Source organism: Carassius auratus, unplaced genomic scaffold, assembly GCF_003368295.1.
Source record: "Carassius auratus strain Wakin unplaced genomic scaffold, ASM336829v1 scaf_tig00014207, whole genome shotgun sequence".
NCBI classification, from domain to species: Eukaryota; Metazoa; Chordata; class Actinopteri; order Cypriniformes; family Cyprinidae; genus Carassius; species Carassius auratus.
The window spans coordinates 87530-111398 of NW_020524479.1; the positions used below are offsets into that span (position 1 = coordinate 87530).

General features: G+C 35.0%; 1 protein-coding gene and 1 long non-coding RNA gene across 5 annotated transcripts; one reads left to right on the top strand and one right to left on the bottom strand.

Annotated features, from left to right (window-relative positions):
• Nucleotides 1-5398: 5398 nt before the first annotated feature.
• LOC113074270 (uncharacterized) lies at nucleotides 5399-14697 on the bottom strand. Of its 4 annotated transcripts, none has more exons than XR_003280621.1 (4): nucleotides 14620-14697; nucleotides 10616-10699; nucleotides 10274-10347; nucleotides 5399-10076 (listed from the first exon to the last, which is right to left on the bottom strand). It is a non-coding gene; the product is annotated as an uncharacterized LOC113074270 (long non-coding RNA). The 4 variants fall into 4 exon arrangements; XR_003280623.1 differs by having other exon boundaries at nucleotides 5399-7584; nucleotides 7819-10347; XR_003280622.1 differs by having other exon boundaries at nucleotides 5400-7981.
• A 311-nt stretch (nucleotides 14698-15008) lies between these two features.
• plag1 (pleiomorphic adenoma gene 1) lies at nucleotides 15009-23426 on the top strand. Its single transcript, XM_026247032.1, has 3 exons — nucleotides 15009-15186; nucleotides 18730-19056; nucleotides 19678-23426. The coding sequence occupies exons 2-3, from the start codon at nucleotides 18824-18826 to the stop codon at nucleotides 20624-20626; spliced, it is 1182 nt and encodes a 393-aa protein (XP_026102817.1). The 5' UTR covers nucleotides 15009-15186; nucleotides 18730-18823; the 3' UTR covers nucleotides 20627-23426.
• The last annotated feature ends 443 nt before the right edge of the window (nucleotides 23427-23869 follow it).

Genomic DNA, 23869 nt, shown 5'->3' on the forward strand with positions numbered 1-23869 from the left:
CTGTTTTCTGGGTAACATTGATAATATCACCATATAGTGTTGCAACACCTCCACCACGACCAGTCTGACGGGGCTCATGCTTATAGCAGTAGTTTGGTGGAGTAGACTCATTTAGACCAAAATAATCATTTGGTTTTAGCCAGGTTTACGTCTAGCAGAGTACATAAAAAAAACAATATAGTAACAATATGACAGTAAGGTTTCGGAGACCATGAACTTTCTATTAAAGAAAGAATGTGTTGGAAATATATGATGATGACACAGAGTTGCTAAAATGATACAGATTGTGAAGGTATTCTTTTTGTTACTGACCTTGTAAGAAATTCATTAACTTCTCCAACTATGAAACAATGCTCTGACAGAAATGAAAGAAATGTCTCAATGACAATTTTTGGCAACTGGAAAAATGCAGAAGTGCACAAGTGATGACTTGGAGCCCAAAATAGTCAACAATACGCAGAATATTAAATACCACTATTGCAGCCCTAACCATACCAAACATGCTATTGTATATTATTATATAAATATTTATTGACTTTTTGACTGACCTTCAAAATATACAGTAAAAGCTAGCCTCTTTAATCAGGATTGCAGACTCCCCTAAAGTTGTTGGAGCCATCAATAGCACTCTTATAAAGTAATTTAATATGGGGCTTGGACAAATGCCACTACTCTGGCCCTATGAAATACATTTAAATTATTTCCAAATTATTACAATTATTTTAGGCGTTTAGGGCTCTAATATTTTTTTTTTCCCACCTTATGTTTTATTGTTACCAAATTCTGTGTTAGCATGTCTAATTATATTACGCAGTAAAAACAAGTTTTATTTATTCTTACAGTAGCCTTAGTTTTTTTATTGTATATATATATATATATATATATATATATATGTGTGTGTGTGTGTGTGTGTGTGTGTGTGTGTGTGTGTGTGTGTGTTTATCAATTGAAGACAGAAAAAAACATTCATTAATTTTTTTTCTTTTTTAATTAATGAAAATTATACAAGTAAAATAAACATGATTTACTATTACAATTAAAACTCAGAAGAAATATTGTGGTAGTATTATGTACATTCTACAATACTTAATGTATTTCTGGCACAATATGTGTGTCCCAAATCACATACTTGTGCTCTATGACATATTGTAATATGTAGGCCTATTTAATTTTTTTTTTTTCTGGTTATCAAATGAAGATATAAAACATTAATTTAATTTATTTTTTTTTATTTATGAAAATTAAACAAATAAATTTGGCAAATAAAGAGGATTTACTTAAAAGAAATATTGTATGATTGTTCCTTCAAAAATATATTTTTTAATAATTGTAGTTAAGTCAGGTCCAGTCATCTTTATTTTAGTAGCACTTTAAACTAAACAGATTGTGTCAAAGCAACTGAACAACATTCATTAGGAAAACAGTGTGTCAATAATGCAAGATGACAGTTAAAGGCAGTTCATCATTTAATTCAGTGATTTCATCATCCAGCTAATTTCAGTTTAAATAGTATCTTTGCAATAATTTGCAATCAATTAATGGTAGTAGTATTATGTACAATCTACTGAACAATACCATAATGTATTTCTGGCACAATAGGTGCTTCCCAAATCACGTATATGCTCTATGACATTTTGTAGTACTGTATAAATATTGCGAGTAGTGCATTCACACTGAAAATTCCTAAAAGAAAAAAAAAACTTTAAATACCTGGATGATGCATTTAAATAACTGAAAAAATAAAGTGAAATGTTGGACTAGTCATGCACTCAACTGTCGCCACTTTAATTACGTCGCGAAAAGGGAGGGGCTATCAGACTCTGATTATTGATGACAAAAAAAAAAAAAAAACATACAAAATTCATATCCTACATGGTTGAATACATAGTGTGTAAGTACATAGTGTATCATTTGGGACATATTTGTATTAGAGTTAAACCAAACTTATTTTGACAAGGTTGCCTTGAATTTACATTTCTGTGTGTATATGATAAGATGCTAGTTTAACTCAAATGCAACAGTAAAATGCTCATGATGTGACTCTCAGAGCAGTTCTGGAGATGTTGTTGATGTATGTCCTAGTTAGACTGTAGACGTTGTCACCGCGAGCTTCACACGTAAAATTTAGCAAACAAAACTCCACATCTGCACCATTCATTTACATAGGGACACACCGAACATGCAGGATTCATATTTAAAAAAATTTTTTTGCTGCTTAATATTTACAAATACTAGTCCTTATTGCGGTTTTGATTTAAGTGTAATGACCTTTTGATTAATTCAGCCAGACATGAACAAATTCTGTGAAATTCTGCGTTAATTCCTGTTCCTTAAACTTTAAATTCTAGTTTTTATATCTGGATGCTGTAAGTCCACATTTTCCACAAGGCATATATCAGAGGGGCCTATTCCTCTGGGTCCTAAAGATGGTGCTTTTATATAATTTATTCTCAAACTATCAGAAAACTACACTACAACATGTCTACAATGTCAGTGCCTTCTGGAAATTTAGAGTGCATGTAGCCTACAGTACATCATACTTCGCCAATGCTGTCATAGTCTCCAAACAATGTTCGTCACTGGTGGAGTTCATGTTTGTAAAGTGTTGACACTCCTTTCTGCTGCGGGAGTCTACAGCCATTGTTAATGTCATTGTGTATATATACCCCGTGCGATAACGCTTCACATACTGTACAGCTCAGTAACAAACCAACAACCGTGATGGCTTTTTCATTGTAACTGGTGACGTCAACCAAGTAAAGACAGTTCTGCAGAAGTTCTACCAACATTCTAACTTTGCAAAAAAGGTGAACACATTGGACCTGGTGTACACAACCAAAAAATACTGCATTCAAAGCTCTCCCCTGCACCTGCCCCCACCCCCACCTCAGGTACTCGGATCACATCTTTGTCATGCTAATTTTAGCATACAGATCTCTTTTCAAACTAGCCAAACCGGTTCAAAAGAATATCACAGTATGGCCAGATGATGCTGTCTCAGCACTACAGAACTGTTTCCAGGACACAAACTGGAACGTTTAAAGACACCATCTACAACCATCAAACAAACCTGAAAGAGTACCCTGAAACAGAGAATTCTTACATCAAAATGTGCAATGATGATGTGAGTCACCAAGACCATAACCATATGTGCCAACCAGAAGCCATGGCTAATAGCAGATGTCCATAGGCTGATAAAGCTCACATCAGGATATAAAGCTGCCTTCAAAACAGCAAGAACCAATCTGAGACAGATGGAGCCTGTGGCTGGCAATTCAGACCATCAGCGACTATGATGCTGACAAATCCCTCCTATATGCACACCAAAAAGGATTCAAGATTCAACGCTCCCCTGAGCATGCTAGACACATTATTATGGCTAGTGTCATTTTACACAGTATTTGCATATCCCTCCTTGGTGATGATGGTGACCATAATTACTTCTGACGAGAATGATGAAGATACTTCCGACCACACAATACTGAGTGTTTCTGGGAAAGCATCAAAATGGGACTGCTTTGCTAGCTTACATTTTTGATACTGGCAAAACATGTTGACAATATGTAATGATACATCAAATTTGTTATCATCACATTTGATTTACTCAAAACATATGCACAATCATTGTATGTTTAATCACATCAGTTTTAGCGTGTTATATCAATATTCATATTGGATTTTAAGTTCACTACCTCAGACTGATGTGCCCTCCAGAAGCTTGTGCTCTGCAAGTGAACAGCAAATTATAGTACAATCCCAAAGAGGCAAAAAATCTCTTTCACATACTTTTATTTTAATTGTACCCTGCTAATGGAATGGCCTGCCCGACTTGATCTTAGCAGCTGAGTATTTAGCCATCCTTCAGAAACGGCTAAAGACACATATATTTCATCTTGACCATTTAACACTAGATCCCTCAATTCTATTTCTTTTATATGTGCTTGTTTCATTTTTATTTATTATAAAACTTGAACCTTTAACACCTGTACTCTTTATTATATTTCTATTGTATCTACTTGTTTTCTTTTATTTATTTATAATAATAAAAAAACCTTGACTAGTTTTTATTCTTATTATGTATTATATAATAAACCTTGCTACATTTGTTATATTATATATGAACCTTGATACATACTAATTTAGACTAACCGGGACTTGTCAATGCATTTACATATTGTTTCTTCCTTTTTTTTTTTTTTTTTTTTTGACTTGATTACTTATATTTTCCTCATGTTAATTTGGATAAAAGCATCTGCTAAATGATTAAATGTAAATGTAAAATAAATGAAGAATACCAACAGATGTGACCAAATTATTCAGTAACCATGGTGATTAGCAGATGGCAGGAAAACAGAGTAACAAAACTGACCAACTATAAATAACTAAGGAAGACAAAACATGAACTGAACAATGAAAAATAAATTAAATCACAGTAAAATTAAAGAACATAATTTTTCACCTGTATCATTGTATCACTGTAAGGCAGAATGGACATTTGGAAGACACAGGGAGACATCTAGTGACGGTACAGGACATACATCAGGTGGATTGTCTCCACCATCATCCACCACATTCACAACATTAAATAGTTAAAACAAGTTTATTATTATTATTATTATTATTATTATTATTAATTTATTTTTGATTGATCGATTGATTGATTGATTTACAGAATCTGGGGTATCTGCATTGCACTAATGGGAGGAACATTCCTAGTATCTCCCTTACAATTTTAGCAATCTCAGAAGATTACATGGAGGGCTGGCCTCCTACAATATGAACATGTATACATATATTTGTATATACATACACTAACCCCATTTTTCTTGAGCTAAACTCAATGATCTAAGACTTTTTCTATGTACACAAAAGGCATATTTCTCTCAAATACTGTTCACAAATCTGTCTAAATCTGTGTTAGTGAGCACTTCTCCTTTTAATCCATCCACCTCACAGGTGTTGCATATCAAGATTTATTCCTAAATAAAAAGTCTTAGATCTTTGAATTCAGCTCATGAAAATTTTGTTCTCTCTCTCTCTCTCTCTCTCTCTCTCTCTTTGCCTGACCATGTTTTATCTTAAGTGTTTTTCCTTGTGCTAATGCAAATGTTTTACACCACAGACTAAAGAAAACGGAGCATTGCTTGGTTGGTTGACCTAAATTGGTATTGTCTAATTGTGTACTTTAATTTAACAGCTGAATAATCTTTGGTGGATTGTAATTCATTACACGCTTTTCTATCAAAGTTATCTGACAATATCAAGTTAAATATGTTCTGGCACAGTGCAAATAAATGTGATAACGTGACAAATGTTGAAGGTGTCTGAGTAAATTAATAGCAAATGCATTCATTCATGAAATTTAGTGACTGTTTTTAGTTTAGTATTTATAAATATATAGTTATTTACACACACACACACACACGCACAATGACAAACCTTTACTGCTTAACTGTTTATAGCCTCGCCGTATGTAAAATTCCCTGTCACCCATCTCTCAACTGCTAAATGTGGACATTTAATCATTAACATTATGAATTTCTGTAAAACTGCTTTAATGCAAAGTGTATTATGAAAAACAATATACAAATAAAACTGATATGATACAACACTCACACATATTAAAAATGTGTTCCATTTTTAATAATTGAATACATTAAATTAGGCTGTAATAGCCTGCCATTTGACAGTATGGTACATACAATCACAGCATTAGTTGTTATACAACTACATAATTGCTGAAATTATGCAAGATGAAATTTAATCCCTTTCCCCACAGGACTGAAATACACTCATAAAACCAGAAGGATAAATTCATAGTGTGTGTCCTCTGCAAGAAATTTGCTTTTTGATTCCAAACACACTTATGTTCTAACTGCCACTGTGCAGTTAGTAGGGCTTCCCTCCAAGGGCTGTGATGATCTGTGTCACTCCTCAGTGGTTGGCATATCAGGCTTTACTCCATCACGCCTACACTGCAGCATCACACCATGCTGAGAATGTGAAATACATGTAATGTTTATATCAACAAGAACCCAGTGAAGCCAAAGTGACTGTGGTAAGAGTAAGAGGAAAAATGGAGATAAACCAATCTCAGCTAGGGGAGCTCATACTCCTCAAAATAACAAAAGAGTGTTGTAGATATCTTTCTGATTTACAGCGTATACGGTGGTCTTTCACTTTTGGTAAAGTGGATCAAAATATAATGAGAATTTCATAAATCTACAATACTGTCCAGGTAACATATAAGAGCCATTTCTAAAGACATTGTTTAGTTTAGTCTTGCAGTAAAAAAGCTTAAATGGTAAAAGCCAAATTAAAATATTTAATATTAAGTTAGCTTAGGTTACATAACAACAATAAGATGATTTATTAATGACATGCAGGTTATTAGATTGTCAGGATTAAAAGATGGAATGATTTCACTACTCTTAAATGTATGTGTGCAATGTATTTAAGTATCGGATTGGGTCTCAGTAGGATGGAGATCAGATGGTGATCGGGCTGGATGGCATGGCCAAAATCATAATCGTGATATATTTTTCATATCACTCAATATGAAAACTCAGCTCTTGTTGCTGTGTCCAAATTTTCTAAATTTTTCACCAGTTGTGTTATCATTGCAGTTGGCTGCATTAGATAAGCGCATTAACTATTTTGCATTGCAACTAATAAAATAAGCATTTATTATTATTATTTACTTTTATTATTGTTATAATTGCCTTCTTTGAAACTTATAACTACAAACTGAGCCTCCAAAAAAAAAAAAAAAAAAAAAAAATGAATGGAGGGGCCATTCAGACATGCAAATACTGACAACAAAGAACTACAGATAAATAATAAGAGGTTGTGCAATCATATGATGAACATCAATTATGTCAAGAAGGTGGTCATTTGTCATAAAGACAGAAGTTGAGAAGCAGAGGGTACATGAGCTATTTAGTGAAAAAATGTGAATAGATGAGTTTTAAGTTGAGACTTAAAAGTCTGAAGAGAGGAGGCAGCACGAATATTATGGGGCAGCTTATTCCACAGTTTAGGGCGATAATACAGAAAGTGCTACAACCCATCATACACTAAAAAACACTGGGTTAAAAACAATCCAATTTGGATAAATATAGAAAAGAACCCATCTTGGGTTACATATACCCAGCAAATTGGGTTTTTTAACCCGGCATAAGTTAATGGGTTTATTCATTTTTACTATATTAAAAAACATTTTTTTTTTGTACACACATTAATGTTTACAGATTAACTTAAATCCACTGAACTTTTCTAAAATACTCCACACAACCTCTGGTTTGTATGATAACTTCCTTTATGTATCATTTAAAGGCATTGTTTATATAATTTTTAATAGGCTACACATATTGTTCTATATTTAAACTCATTTAACAAACATTAGAAGAAAAATCCAACATTAAAAAGAAGTAATCCACGTGTAATCCACCAGCCTTGGTTATTCTGTTTTCACTTTAATGACATTGGTTCTCTTGCCCAAGTTGGAGTAGTGTTCGGCGGGGAACTGCTAACAGACTCCCACCCTGCATTTCACATAGACAAAACATGCTGTGACTCCATAACCTGCAAAAATACCGAACAATAAACAGCTTAACATGTTTTAACATCCAAAGTATTATAAGTAGTATAAATAAAATATTTTATTTTATGTAAAGCATCAGGCTTTTCCACCACGCAAAAAGACAGTGATACTTGTTAAAAGTGATTCCCCACGTGCGCCTGTATGTTTCCATGCATAAAACTGAATTATATACAGCATGGTAACGATTTTATAGATAAAATAAAAAGTACACATACCTGTATTTTACCGAAAAATGCATAAATGCGATGGCGCTTAGAACTGCAATCTCATGAGATGCAAAATCCCCATGATAAATAACTCATCTGCTGGGTTACGTCTGACCCAGGATCTGAGTAACACAAAAACTAGCCAAACATTGGGTTATGTCTGACCCAGGAGCTGCAAAACAACCCAAACACTGGGTTAAATTAAAGGGCTCAAGCAGTAGAGTTTTGTACCATTTGGAGGTGATTAATATCTTTGGCAGGTAAGCCACTACAGAAGGAGTTACAGTAATCAAATCTGGAGGTTATAAACGCATGAATGATAGTTGTATCATCTCCAAAATGAAGGGAGGGAATATACGAACAATATTCCACAATTGGTAAAAGCATGATTTAACAATCTGACCAATATTTGAATCAGTCATACAATACTCCCAAAGTTCTCACAGTTATTGATGGCCTAATCTGGACACAATCAATATTTATGAAAATGTCGTGCTGGGAGGAGCTCTGTGATTTACGGCCAACTAGTAGGATTTCAGTTTTGTCTGCATTTAGTTGTAAAAAAGCTATCTGACATCCAGGTTTCAAGTTCTTGAAGACAGGAAACGATAGAAAGGAGTGGACAAAATGAGTTGGGTTGAACTGTAAAATAGATTTGAATGTCATGAGCGTAACTATGAAAATTGAGTCCATGACGTCTGATGATCTGAACCAGTGGCAGCACATAAATGAGAAAAACGTGTAGCAAGTACAGAACCTTGGGGGACACCAAGGGAAATAGTGACAGTGCGAGATTCTTATCGATCCTAACAAATTCCTGTCTATCTGATAAATATGAAGTTAGCCACTGAAGAGCAGAACCAGTGATACATAGAAGATAATAAAAAAGAAGTACAGAGTGGCAAATGGTATCAAAGGCTGAACTCAGATCAAGGAGGACAAGGATACTGTGGACACCTGAATCAGAAACCAGAAGGAGATCATTAAACACTGTTGCTGTTAAGTGCTGTTTCTGTGCTGTGAGAGGGACAGAAACCAGATTGAAACCGCTCATAAATGTTCCTCTAAATGAGACTGCAGTTGTGGTGCAACTACTTTCAAGTATTTTAGCAACAAATGGGAGGTTTGATATTAGTCTGAAATTGTTCAGATATGTGTTGTCAAAGACCAGGTTTCTAAAGGATTGATGGGAGCTACTTTTAGGTCTTGTGGAACATAAACAGTGACAAGGGATCAGTTTATAATAGGAGTAATAGATTGGACGAGTGAACGCAAAAGGGTTTTGAGTAAGGATGTTGGAATAGGATCAAGTGTGTAGCAGGCAGAGTTAGATTTGATAATCAGTAGTTCAATCGCAGATATATGCATGGGTAAGAAAGTGTTGACTGGGTGACCTATCAGACATAGAGAAAGGTGGGGAGAGACCAATGGAGAAAAGTCTTGGTAATTGTTATAAATTTTACGTAGGAAAACAGACTGAAAGCTTCCATAAATATTAACAAAGCCATTAATTGCTACGGACGGTGGTTTAACAAGTTTGTTGATCTCAGAGAAAAGAGCTTTAGGTTTGCACTTGGCTTAATTAATGACAGTGGAGAGAGATGTAGAGCGTGCAGTGTTAAGTGCTTCTTTATATTTCATTACTGAATCTGAAAAAGCAATAGCATACACTACAATTTTTTTATAGTCGTTCTAGACGCCTACATTCAGCTTTCATTACTCTAGGTTAAAATGTGAACCAAGGAGAGGAGTGAGCAGGAGGGACTTTTCTAGTTTTTAGTGGACCAAGGTCATCCAAAATATTACAAATAGTTTAATTTTAGGTTGAGAATATCTCATCAGTGCTCAGGAGGTGGAATGTGGATGAGAGAGTGGAGGCAGCAATAGCAACAGAAAAAAAATGTCAGTGGTTACATATTTCCGGTTATAGTAAGATATAGTAGTTTTAGTTTTTGGTTTTACAATTGGGAGAGGAAAACCAAAGACAATAAGTTTATGATCAGAGATGCCCAATTCATGACCCTGAGCACCAATATTGTTAATACCAATAATGCAAAGCAAATTACGAATATGAAAATGTGAATGCATTGGAAAATCTATATTTTGTGATACATCGAGATAATACAAAACAGACAAAAAGTATTTTGCAGCAGTATTACAATCAGAATCAACATCTATGTTAAAGTTACCTGGCATTATGATTATGTTATGCTGGGCCCAGATCTTCATGGTTTAGGCTTTAACTATCTTTACCCAGAAGCAGAAATCTATGGTAAACCCGGGAATTCACAAACATAATTAAACAAATTTAAGAATCCTACATTTTGGAGAGTCCCATGCAATTGTATGCCTTTTTTTTCTCTCACTTCAACATGGTACATTTCTCTACAGAATATGGTTATGAAATATCAGATTAGTAAATTAGTAAATTATTTCTCATGAGTCTTAGTGTCTGTATACTTACCCAGTACATTCTCTCATGAAGTATGCAGAACACATGCACTATGCATCCAAACATTTCTGAGAACCATCACTCACCTATGCCAACACAAACACAGAGAAAATAGTTTTAAAATACAAATCTAATTTTACAACATGTCATGATATAACTGGCAATGTAGTTAACTAAATGTTTAGACATTATTACAATTACAATACTACAACTGCTACCTATTTACTTACAGAGCGCAAAATTTAACAAAGATTTTAAATATATTAAGACAAAAAAAAAAAAAAACATCTATAGTTTACATTAAATTTTACATATTATTTAGCAAAACAAACTCCATTGACCACTCAGCCTGACCTCAGTGCATGGGTAGATAGCCACATTCTGAACTTTGCATGCACTTGATTTGCCAGCCATTCTCCCACTGCATCTGTGTTACAGCTGGAATGTCAGAGAGCACCAGTTACATAAGAAATCAGGGATGGGCATTTCTTATTTTTCCTTTGGAGCACATGACAGATCAGCAAAACTTTTCCTCAACTACTGAGATGTGCAAGTCACAATGATAATGAAACATTTTAAATAAAACATAGTTTTGACAACTGTAGAGAGAAAAGTAGCATTACTAGATTATTAAAAATGCATCCGTTTTTGAAAAATAAACGTATGTAGGAATGTCACTATTAAAAAAATCATGATTGTTAAGTCCTGTGCCGGGAGGGCCAGTACCCTGCCAAGTATAACACCGACCAGCTCCAACACACTAGCTTGGAAGTTTCTAGTCACACCCTACATGCCTATTCACCATTTCCTTCATTAGTCCACTAATATAGTCCAGTTGAAAGAGTTAATGAAAACACAGGTGAGCGAATTCAGACACTGAGTGTGCCGGAAGGACTGCTGATTTTGCATAGTTTGTGCTTGCTCTTTAATATTCATTTTAATCTTAGCAAACTGGTAGCTCCACTAATGAAAAGATTTATCTTAACTCTGTCATGAAAACAAGCATGTATAAACCTTAATTAACCTATAAAAGGAATCTATACCTGTATGACATTACACTGCACCCACATTGAGCAAGCAGGTTGGAAAATGTTTGGATGGAAGGATTATTCAGCTCCAGGCGCCATCTTCTGGTGAGTCGTGGGAACTCGTTCAGAAGGACCATAGTGCAATATGGGTGCTAAGGTTAACATTGGTTGTATAGTCATTTTTGTGGTCCATTGCTGGATTGAATTAATGTACTTGATAATGTCCACTATGCTTTCAAACCTCACTGGTGCCCTATTTAAAAATATAGAGGGTATAGCTTGGTAATCCTGAACACCTTGATGATCTGGTTCAGGTGTGTTTAATTAAGGTTCCCTTACGAAAAAAAATCAATTTTTTATACTGTTTTATTAAAGTAAAACTGTAGTAACCCATGTTTTTTTGTGTCTTGACTACCATTTATAGAACCCAAGATTTACTACAAATACCATGGTTAAACTAATAATAAAACTAATTTAGCAAAACCATGGTTAATTTGTGGTAACCATGGTGTAACTATAGTAACCATGTTTTTTTTTTTTTTTTTTTTTTTGGTTTTATTTGTAGTAAAACCATGGTTACATTTCGTAAGGGTTGGAGCTACCCTTTGCAGGACAGTGGCCCTTCAGGAACAGATTTCAGGATTCAGACTCTCCTGAAATAATGCCGCATTCCAGGCAACCCTTAACTTGTGTTTTTCCAACCTTCTACCCATTAAAGTGCACTGGAACAGCAGTCAAACCCTTGACTTTCCACCAGTGAACTCGTACTAGATCGATGTACTCCCAGTTCCGAGCTGATGTCACATAGCCCACGAAACAACAATGGCAGCCCCTACAGATAATATTTTCTATGGATGCTGTGTTTATCCAAGTGGTACATGTTGAAAAAAACAATTTTAAGACAATGTAATATTGCAATAAAATGTATAATCTAGCTACAATTCCTTGCGCTCAGAAATTTTTAGAACAGTAGTATTTTCACAAGCAAACAAATTCTAAGTCAGGTTTTAAAAAAGTTATTTCTATCTTTTGTTGTAGTCTGTCAGTAGGAAATATCAGTATATATTTTCCAACGTTCCTTTTTGTCATTAATTGTGGTAATCCATTGAGATTTTTCAGAGGGGAACTGTAGTGAAGTATTTTTACTTTACTCAAGTAAATTTAAAAAGTATCTGTAGTTTTTCTTTGGAAAATTTTACTTCACTACATTCCAAAGCATAATGTCATACTTTTTACTACACTACATTTCATAAATTAAAGTTGTTGTTGTTGTTGTTTTACCGTTAATACTTAAGAACATTAAAAAAGTAAACATTAAGTCTTTGAATTACTTTTACTTGAGTAAAAGAAAGAAAGTAATAGATTTGTAATGTAATTAAATATTAAATTATATTTAATATGAGATGCAGAGCTGTAAAAAGTACAATGCTTTGAATTAAAGTTTTCTAAAGAAAAACACTATGATAAATTACTGACACTTCAAAAGTACTTTTACAGCGGAGTAAAAATACTTCACTTCTGTCCACCTCTGAGATTTTTGTTTGCACAAGCAGTCTGACAGCAGTCAGTGCTCCACACAGAGATCTGATCTAGTCATCATCCAGTCTGTCTGGAATAACATAAAGAAACAGAAAAAACTGAGACTGAGACTGAAATGTTTCCAGGATTCTTGAAGAAACCTACCTGCAAAGCTTCAGTACTGTTAAAAGTTTTAAGCACTTGTGTAAAAATACTGCAAACCCAATCTTTGGTGATGTCCATGAGTTCCAGACTTAAGGCAGTCATTGCCTGCAAAGGATTCTCAACAAAATATAAAAAAATAACATTTTAATTATGATTATACTTATTTGTCCAATTACGTCTGAGCCCCTGCAATTGGGGGGACTTTGTATAAAAATTAATGTAATTCCTAAGCATTTATCTTATAATTTTGTCAAACCCCTTGCATTAAAGCTTATGGTCTGCACTACAATTTCATTTTGATTGCTTAATATTCTAATCTGGTGGCATATATAGCCAAATTATATAAACCGTTTCAGTGTCTATATGGACCTATATGGCGTGTATTTTTCCAACACCTAACAGTGTATTTATTATTATTATTATTATTATTATTATTATTACATATTTTATTTTTTACTTTGTGTTTGCTGGGTTTCTACAGGTTTCATTTGGGTAACCTTAAAAAGAAAATTAAGACCAAGTATAAATAGAGAGGCTAATAAAATAATTAACTGAAGGGAACCCATATGTCAACATATTCTCTAATTGTAAATGTCTAGGTAGCACACAATATATTAGGAGCACTTAAAAGTCAGTAATTACAACTTTCTTTTTATTTAACCCTGGTTTGTATTGTGTTATACATATGAGTATTTTGTCAAGCCATTTATCAATGCATTCATTGTGAGCATGAACTTTTGCTAAATACTTTTGCAGATTCATTGAATAAATCCAAAATATGGAGCATATGATTGCTGACATGTTGATTTAGGGTTGATAAAAAAAGAAAAGAAAAATTGATGTTGTTGGTTTCTGCTTAGATGCATGTTTGGATGCACATCTAAATAGTGCCTGCATATACATTTCTTAAATCATTATAAATAATATAAATGATGAAATATATAATTAAATTATAAATAATTATAAATAATTAAATAGTAGGTGTTTTGGCTGATAGTGAAACAAAAATAGGCAAAGTGTTCAACAGTACAGTATTAGGGGTCAATAAGGTTGAAACCTATACATTGTTAGATAGATAGATAGATAGATAGATAGATAGATAGATAGATAGATAGATAGATAGATAGATAGCATATGTAATAGAACTTAAATGAAATTCAATTAAATTAAAATATACAAATTTAAACGAATTAAAAAGAGTTATATAAACTCTTATAGTAGCTTCTTATTGATGCTTAAATAACAAGAAGGCCAAATGTATGTCTTTTAGAAATTTTTGCATTTCTTCATATAACGTTACACTTATTTTCATTTTCGTCAGGGCTACTGTTTCACATGTGGCATAATGCAAACTAATTTAGATCTCCACGACCTCTGTCAGGTTGGTTTAGTTAATCAGTTGCGAGGATAATGCAAAATAAACGCCTCAAATACAAAAAAACAAAAAACAAAAAAACAACAACAACGTCATGAAGACATAGTCGTACCTTAACTCACTTTAAAACAAGCCACGAGATCATGGAAAACAACCAATCTCAGTCATTTACTTTTTTATTACAATAAATAGAAACACGTTAAATAGCAAAATACAAATAAACTGTGCTTGCCACTGAACAATAAGTTTATTGTTGAAAATACGTTACTTACAATTTACGTGTCGCATTGAACACTCAACCTTTCCTCGTCACGTCAAAACAGAGCGTCTGTCACAACACAACACTAAACACCACAACTTAACTTATTTGTAGGTGATTGACAGGCGTGAATGACCAATCAAACAGTAAGATGAAAATCGTCACCGTAGCAGTTGCATGAATTGTCAACTCTTTCAGCCAATGGAATAAGGATGATAACTGTTTTACCCTCCTATTGACTAAACAGAAATAAAACGAAGTCGTGCCGATTGACAGAATTACTGACGAGTCCTAAATGTTAGATTTTCTTAAAGGGAAGTGAGTGGCAGTAAAATCGGAAAATGACAGTTTATTACACAAATCATAAGCGCGAGGAAAGGAGGGTTTTGTGGTGGGCGTGGCCAAATCTTGGTTTGGTTGCATCGCAGCGCATACACAATGGCTGCTGGAAAGAGGGGAAAGCAAACAATTTTTAGGCCCGCCGCGTCCAGCAAAAAATATGAGAAAAAAATTGTTAAAAATCCGGGGAATAGTTGAAAGTCCAGAAAAATACCATAGAAGGGATGTTAACGCTCCCACGGTGAGTTTTATGCATATTTAGGAAATTGTTACGACGTTCTTTAATTAAAATATCGGGGTTATTCAAATTATGAGAGAGGGGTGAGCTAGAGAAAAAAAGTTTGGGGTTAATCAGCGCCTAGTTTGGGACCTGAGAGAAAAGCAACGAAAGACTGAATTAAATAGTAAATGTAACACAATTCTGTTTTTTTGTTTCTGTCAAGTCAGGTTGCGCTCGGGCGAATGTCAATAAACAGAGAAACGCGTGAAGTTGTAAAAGTTGAAAAAAAGTTTTTGAAAAAATTGTTTTGAGATTTTCTCCAAAATACAGTAACAACATGGCTAAGGTGATAGCTATAGCAAACCCCTGAGAATTTAAATATATAAAAAAGCACGCTGCATACATGGTGCGAAAATTTTGACACAAACATGCACGCGAATCGAACACAAACACGGGGTTAGTGATTAAAGCACCTTTTCATGTTTGTAATCACATTTAAACGCACAATGTAATAAGTAGGCTAAGCGGCGTAATTATGCTCAGTGTTGGCACAGTTTACAAAGTTAGTTGTTTGGGAGTCACAGTCAGTGAACTACCCTATTGGGGTGTCAATGAGTTATACAAAGTTGCACTAGGGTCATTATAGGAAGAGAAAGCTGCTTGTCAATATCGAAAACAACCAAAATGGTGGGAGAAGTGAAGGGGGACTAATTAGAAGATGCTGATCAGAACTCTTCAGTGTTCATCTGTCTAGCTTCTACTCCGAGAGAAAGTCACCAGGAAGAGTGATTGACGAAGGACCATTCGATCTTAAATCTTAAATAACAGAATCCTGTAATGATGCTGACAATAGTTTGATTCTACTCTGGACACCGAGAAGTAAATAGCCTATCGGAGTTGTTGGTTGCTAAGACAAGGTTTGTGGTGTGTTTCTGTAGAATGTCAGCGTACATTTATTGTAGGCTATAGTTTTCAATCAGATATAGTTTCATATGAAACATGTGCATGTGATGGAGCTGCGTGTGGTAACGCGAGAGCATCAGCGGCATTGTGCGCAAAATAGCCCACAATGTAGAGCTGTTTAAATCGGCGCACTACGCGCGCGCGCGTGTTTGCTATAGAGATAGAAGGTTTACATAAACATATTTTGGCTACACACGGCATATGGCCAGATGCGGTGGAAGGTTGGAAGTTAAGATTCTCTATCTGGGCTATGAAGCACCTTTATCCATACTGCTCCTGGATGTTCGTAAAAAAAAAAAAAAAATCACGTGAAAGGGGTCATCGGGTTTTCCGCGCAGTTGTTGTGAATGTGAAGTTAAAAAAAAAAACAAAAAAAAAAAAAAAAAACCCACAAAACCTTCCCCCGTAACTCACTATATTAGTAGTGTGAAATGCATGGATCTGTTGCATAGAAAAAAAAAAGCATTTAGCATTCAGGAAATGTTTTCGTAGCCTATATTTAGATCTTATAATTTATTTCGGCAGTCAAAAAGCTTAAATAATTGTTGGTCCGCGTAATGAAGTTGTAAGACTTGGTGCCGCGAGGAATGTAAAATTTTGAAATATGAATAACTGAAAAAAAAAAATGGTCCATGCAGGTCGCACTCCTAATAGCCTTATAAGAGACTACACATGATTTTTTTTTTTTTTTTTTTTTTTTTAGCAGACTTCCTGCAGCTTAAACAACACAAAGACCATAGGTTTGATTCCTAGGGAAAGCTAGAACCTTTACCCAGATGGAAGTTGTGCCTTTAATAGCTTTGGATAAGCTTTTGCCAAATTACATGTATTATGTAGCCTATTTAATTAAATGTGAATGAGTAGAATATTTTATCCTTTACTTGTGTTTGTTTAGGCTACGTTTTATTTATTAAAACTGTTACAATTTAGCCAAGTAGTGAATTCTTAGATAAAGATGGTGCTTTATGTTCTCTTGCATTGAAATGTCTAGAACTTCATTAAAATATGTGTAATAAAGTATATATGTTAACTAATGAATCTCTGCAGACAATAGTGCTTTATCTCGCCAAGGAGACTACAATTACTATAAAAAAACATTTCCTTGTAAGAATTTGTTTAATATTAAACAATATTTGTTTAATTCCCCTTTTTTCTTCTTCTTCGTGTTGTTTAATAAAACTGAAAACTGACATAGCATTTCAGTTTTGTACTGGTACAAAATCAAAACTTTTTTTTGTCATTTAATTTAAAAGTAATTACTAAAGCTTCAATGCTAGAAAAAAATCTTTGATGACAAAAAAAGTTGATGCAATTCTAAGTGACAACCCATTTTGTTCTAAATAATAGTCTAATTGTAATATACATTTTAATAAATCATAGAAGATGAGACATAATAAGTTAACTGATTTATCTTTTTTTTTTTTTTTTTTTTTTAAGGAATGTCTGTTGTTGTTTTAATGTTTAAATAGTTGTTGGATTTTAGTCTTTAATCCATCCAGTTTGGAAAGGAACAATGTGAGAGAAAACATAATTAAAATGTATAAAAAAAAAAGTAAAATAAAAAAACAATTGTGTTGAATGACAGCCTTTTAGCATTAAAATTTCACACTTCCTGTTTTTTGTCTTTAATTGCAAATATTCCACTGAAATAGCACACATGGAATGCCATGGGGGAATTGTATAGCACTGAAAAAAAAATGCAGGATATATACCTGTTCAAACGTTTGTGAGTTTGTGAAATAAATTAAGGAAAAAATATGTGAAAGAAAGACAAGTAAAGAAGTGATGTTGGCAACGTGAATACTTTCCTAGGTATAGTCTTTGAAAAAATAGGAAGGCAAGTGGATATCAGTGTAAAACGCAAAGTAAAGAAGAGCAGCTGAAGTTATTAAAGAGTTTACGTTTAGAGAGTCTGGACTTCTGTAAGGTTTAGTGAGCCTTGCCCTTTCACACAGTTCTTCATACAACCTGCATTTTCTGTAAATGATGTATGCCAATAAGTATAGTTTGCAACTTTGTATTTATTGCATGTTTTCTATATTTTAATATGTATGGAGTTTGCCACTGTGTTCACACAGTTTTTTACTGTTTCAACAGTATACACTTTACAATTAAATCAACCTGCAAGTGGCTTCTATGTGACAGTGTATAATATGATGGCATGGCCGTGAATGAAAGTATTTTATTAAAGGAAAGCAAATATTTTATTACTTAGTAAGGTTTTAGCTAAAGTTTTTTATTAAGCATTCATCATTTTGCCTGGATACAGATTTCTGTATCCTGTTATCATTGTCTAGCTAGTGATCTCAAAGTGTGGTACGAACACCATCAGTGGTACACTGAGTGTCCCCAGGTCATAAACTGAGGAAATTAAAAATGTAAAAAGGTAATCTGAAATCAATTACAGATTTGAAAAAAGTTATTTATTTTTATTATTATTATGTATTTGTTTGTTTGTTTAATAATTTTTGGGGCTCCAGAAATATTTCAATAACTTTGCAGGTACAAGAGCAAGTGTTTTTTTTTTTTTTTCACCGTACTACATAAAAAGTAGTCAGTTCATTCATCTAGCCAATTCATTGTTTGCTGTCTTTTTCTTAGAACATTGTGTCTCTGCTGTGTTGAAGATTTGGGCTGCCACACTCTGGGACATATCACTCCTGTCCAACACATGGCTTGCTGTCGCTAATTTGCCATGGCAACGGTATCTCCGAACGACTGCCCCACCACGGCAGAACATTGCCGAGTGCGGAAGAGGAGAGTAGAGGGTAAAGTGAGGAAGAACTTCTCCTGTCAGTTGTGTGAGAAGGCCTTCAACAGCTTGGAGAAGCTGAAGGTACACTCGTACTCCCACACAGGAGAAAGGCCGTATCACTGCACACACACTGACTGCACCAAGGCCTTCGTCTCCAAGTATAAACTCTTACGGTAGGAACTTATACTTTCACAAACCATTCCATGGCCATCATATGTTTCTGATGCAAACCCACTGTTTTTGTCTAAGTCAAAATTGACAAATAAATGAGTGGTCTGAAATCATATGGTAATTGTTATTTTGCAAAATAAGGTGTTCTTCAGTGGTCTTGGAACAGCATACCTACATCTTAATCTTGACCATCAAAAGGATAGATCACTTAAAATTAAACAATCTCTCATTTGCTCTCCCTCTTGTTGTTTCAAACGGTATTTCTGAAACTAAATGGGGTCGAAACCACATCACCAAACTTGTGGATAAACTGTCCTTTTAACTACCACAAGATTCAGAGGTAAATAAGTTTATTATGTTGTTGAAGCCCTAATACCAATTTACACCTAATATCAAAAGGTAATAACTGATTGAAAGGTATGTTAAAGCCCCAAACTGCAATTCTAACTCCACCTTCTAAGCTAAAACCAAAAATCAGATGGACTGATTGATAAGAATATTGGTCCCGTAACTTGATGCAATCTTATTAAGCAAGACCAGATATACTCAAGTTTTTTTAATGACATTTGGACATGAATAGTTTCTATTCTGATCAGTGTAGTTTAATGCGTTTGTGTCCATAGGCATATGGCCACACACTCTCCAGAAAAGACACACAAGTGCAGCTACTGCGAGAAGATGTTCCACCGTAAAGATCACCTGAAGAACCACCTCCACACACACGACCCCAACAAGGAGGCTTTCAGCTGCACAGAATGCGGCAAGAGCTACAATACCAAACTAGGCTTTCGAAGGCACCAAGCCCTACACGCCGCACACCGTGGAGACCTCACCTGCCAGGTGTGCCTGCAGTCATACCCAAGCACTCCCCTACTGCTGGAGCACCTACGTGGGCACGCAGGGAAAAGCGCTACCGCAACTAAGGAAAAGCGACATCAGTGCGAGCACTGCGAAAGGCGTTTTTACACCCGTAAGGATGTGCGACGCCACTTGGTTGTGCATACAGGACGCAAGGACTTCCTTTGCCAGTACTGTGCACAACGATTCGGCCGCAAGGACCACCTTACCCGGCATGTTAAGAAAAGCCACGCTCATGAGCTGCTGAGGGTTAAGGCAGAGCCCGTAGATTTGATGGAGTCACAATCCTCACCAACATCTGGGCCTCTCTCTCTAAGGTATCCAATAGGTCATGCTTCTTACTCACCACCACCACCACTGAGGGCGGAGCTTGAAAGTTATCTCTTAGAGCTACAGGCTGAAGATACACCCAAGCTGAGTGCTTCTGCAACGGTGACTGGAGAGACAACATCGTCCCTGGACTTTCTGTCTCCATTGTTTAATTTTCTGCCTTACAATCAAGGGCCAGGGCCTACTTTGGGAATGGCCTACAGCCAGGAGGAGGGGCCACTGACCACCCCCATGCAAGACACCCCAGAGCCTCTTAGCCTCCTTCACACAATCACACATTCACACACACTGTCACAAACAAATGCACTCACTCCGAGTTATACACATCCACCATCTCTGAATACAACCACCACCCTGCCTCGCTTCCACCAAGCCTTCCAGTAACCCAAATACATTCACACACTTACAATTTTTGTAGCACTTATTAAAACACTCTTATGTTTATTATTAACTTAGCCCTTAATCAGATTCATACAAGCATAGAGTCTATAAGAAATTTTAAGGAAAGTCTTGAGGACAGTATCACACTTTTCAAGAAGTTAAAAATGCAATGCTCATTTTATTTTGGCAATCTTTTTAACAATGGAGGATGGCAATCACCTTACAAATATAACTGAATATTAATTACAAGGTAATGTGATTTTTAAGAGCAGAGTTCAGTTTGCAGTGAGGTTTCACTCCCAAAATGCTGAAAGAGAAAGAGAGAGAGGGAGAGAGAGATTAACACTTTTAACTCATTAACACTTTAAATTTATAGCCACGTTGAAGTTTCATCAAAGCTGAAAGATATTTTGTCTAATGGTGTTTCCATCTTGTTGTTTAATATATAGCTCAAAAACTGTTGGGTACTGAACTACCACCATTTTAGTGACTATGTCACAACTATTTAAAGCCAAAGGCAACCAAAACCTTCACATCTTAAAAAATAAATAATAATGGTTACAAGGAAGGTTCATCTCTTTAGGTTTTTTTTTTTTGTTGATGGCTGTTTGCCATCATGCTGCTACTCGTTGTAAGGGCCTCAAAGGATACCAGTGCAGGAATGCTTCACAATTCACATCAACAAAGGGAAAGAAAGATGAAGACTCTCTCTCTCTCGCCCAAATACACACTCACATCCTTTTACTTTCTTACTTCATTCAACCTCATCCACCAGAATGCTGGCTATTGCACTGATCAAAACTGTCAATGAAAGAAACATTCATATCAGTTTTTGTCATATCAGTTTTTGCTGTCTTGGTTTAAAGCTCACATCTTATATAACTTCCAAAATACAAATTACAGTCTGTGACAGAGTGTGTCATTATATTGACTTCTCTACAGTTTACCTGAATATAAGCTGAGGATGTAGTTGATCTCGGTATCAAATCTATTGAAGTTTGTAATGAACATAAAAGTTATTCACATTGACAGTGATTTGCAAAGCAACCATTTGCCATTTATGTTTAATTAGAGTTGCCAATTTTAGGCGACACAAGTGACCGAGACAACTTTATGCAAATGGCCAGTGAAGCAATGTGTTGGTTACTAAAGAAAGTTTGCACACATATGATGAGATCACTCATATGATCTGTCACTGAATAAAGAAGCTGAAAAGGAATACCTGCTAGTATACCACAGTACAGCAAGTGGTTGATCTTCAGCAATGTAGCTGCTGTCAGTATGATTACATCTTCCTCTATAGACATCCTCTAGAGACTGATCTGTGTATGTGTGTGTGCTTAAAGGTATTTGGACAGAATGTTGGCTAAATGTCTGTTAAATGGAACTGTGTTTTACTTCATACGGAGCAGAAGGTTGTTAAAAGCATAAATATTCAGAGAACCTCCATTTTGGGCATATATTTCATAACAGCACTTTCAGAAAAAAAAAAAGACTTTTTGTGAAAGTAAATAGTATAGATAGCATAAGTAGCTTTTAGAAGATTTTAAGCATACATACACAATGCTATATGTGTGATATTTTTACAGGTACACATAATACAGTGTTTTTTTGTTATTGTTGTTTTGCTTTATTGCACAAAATATCTAATTGTCAGTGTCTCTCGATTGAGGCTTCAGCCAAACCAAGAAAAAAGGTCAATTCCATCAAGATTCCTTTATAAAGTACTTATGACATTTTCTGGTAGCTTCAGTATTGACAAAATTGTGTAGATCAAGGTGGCCCGCTTCGATGAGGTCATCTGAATGAGTGATGTCATTCATTTATATTGCTGCTGAATCATGGACTTATATTTCTATAGGATTGCTCTAAAAAGAAAACTTTATCATTGGGAGCCACAAACTCTCCTGTTCATTGTCATTGGTACAATCACAACACAGACTGTGTGAGCGACACTCCTGCAATAAATCTGATGGATAATGCTGCTAATGGACAGTGTATAGACCGTGGTGGAGCAAACAACTTTCTCTCCTCTTTTAACCCCCCGACATTTTAAACTGTGTTTTAAATTAGGTGTGTGTGTGTGTGTGTGTGTGTGTGTGTGTGAGAGAGAGAAAGAGAGAGAGAGAGAGAGAGAGAGAGAGAGAGAGTGTGTGTGAGAGTGAGAGTATCATGGGTTGGGGGTTATGTGAGCCATATTGTTAATGTGCTTGTAATATGGTGCATATGACACAAACCATTTAGAGGATGGACAACACCACAGCATGGGGAAGGCCGTGGAGGTACTGACCTATGATCCAAGATAGATGATATTGGTAGATAAACAAGGACAGACAGCATTCCAGCCATAAATATGTGTGTCATTGTGTTCTTTTTGTTTTAATGCCATTCTGTGTTAATGGCCTGCTATTGCTAATCAAGTATATTTTACTTTAATGTATTTTTCAAACTACTGTTGTACATGTATAGCCTAAGACAGACAGAATCCTATATATCTATATGTATGAATGTGTGTTATGCATTTGTCTCCATCATGAGAGCCTGCTGCCACAGCTGATAATTAATTTGTCTCCTACTGATAACATCATCCAAAGAGAAAGTTATTTATTCACTGACTAGCTGAGTCAGGTGTCTGTTAAGGAAGGCAGGCTGTTGGCAGTTGTGCATGTTTGATGAAAAGTGTGTGTTTCTGTGTATGTTCAGACGACCTTTGCTGCTATGTGAGGAGAGGAGAGATTTGGTCCAGTGTTAATACTGTCCACAGTAATGAGTGATCAATAAACACAAAAAAGACTCACTCTAACAGGTTTTTGTGTAAATGCACACCCACACACATTGGTTTACATTTTTATTTGGACATTCCATAAATGATTTTTATACCCAAACGTTATCCCTAAACCTATAAATATTTGTATATTTAAATAATAATTATAATAATAATAATCTGTATGATAAATGTGACCCTGGACCACAAAACCAGTCTACTGGGCTATATTTTTTAGCAATAGCTATAAAAATATTGTATCAAAATTGTCGATTTTTCCTTCATGCCAAAAATCATGAGGATATTAAGTAAAGATCATGTTCCAAGAGTTTTTTTTTTTTTTTTTTTTTTTCTACAACAAATATATCAAAAGATAATTTTTGATTAGTAATATGCATTGCTAAGAACTTAATTTGGACAACTTTAAAGACTTTATTTCGATTTTTTTAGACCTCAGATTCCAGATTTTCAAATAGTTGTAT

Bases quoted from the DNA above. Each gene is read 5' to 3' on its own strand.
- plag1 (XM_026247032.1), top strand. From the start codon at position 18,824: ATGGCAACGGTATCTCCGAACGACTGCCCCACCACGGCAGAACATTGC. The intron at 19,057-19,677 runs GTAGGAACTTAT...TTGTGTCCATAG, and splicing joins TCCAAGTATAAACTCTTACG to GCATATGGCCACACACTCTC.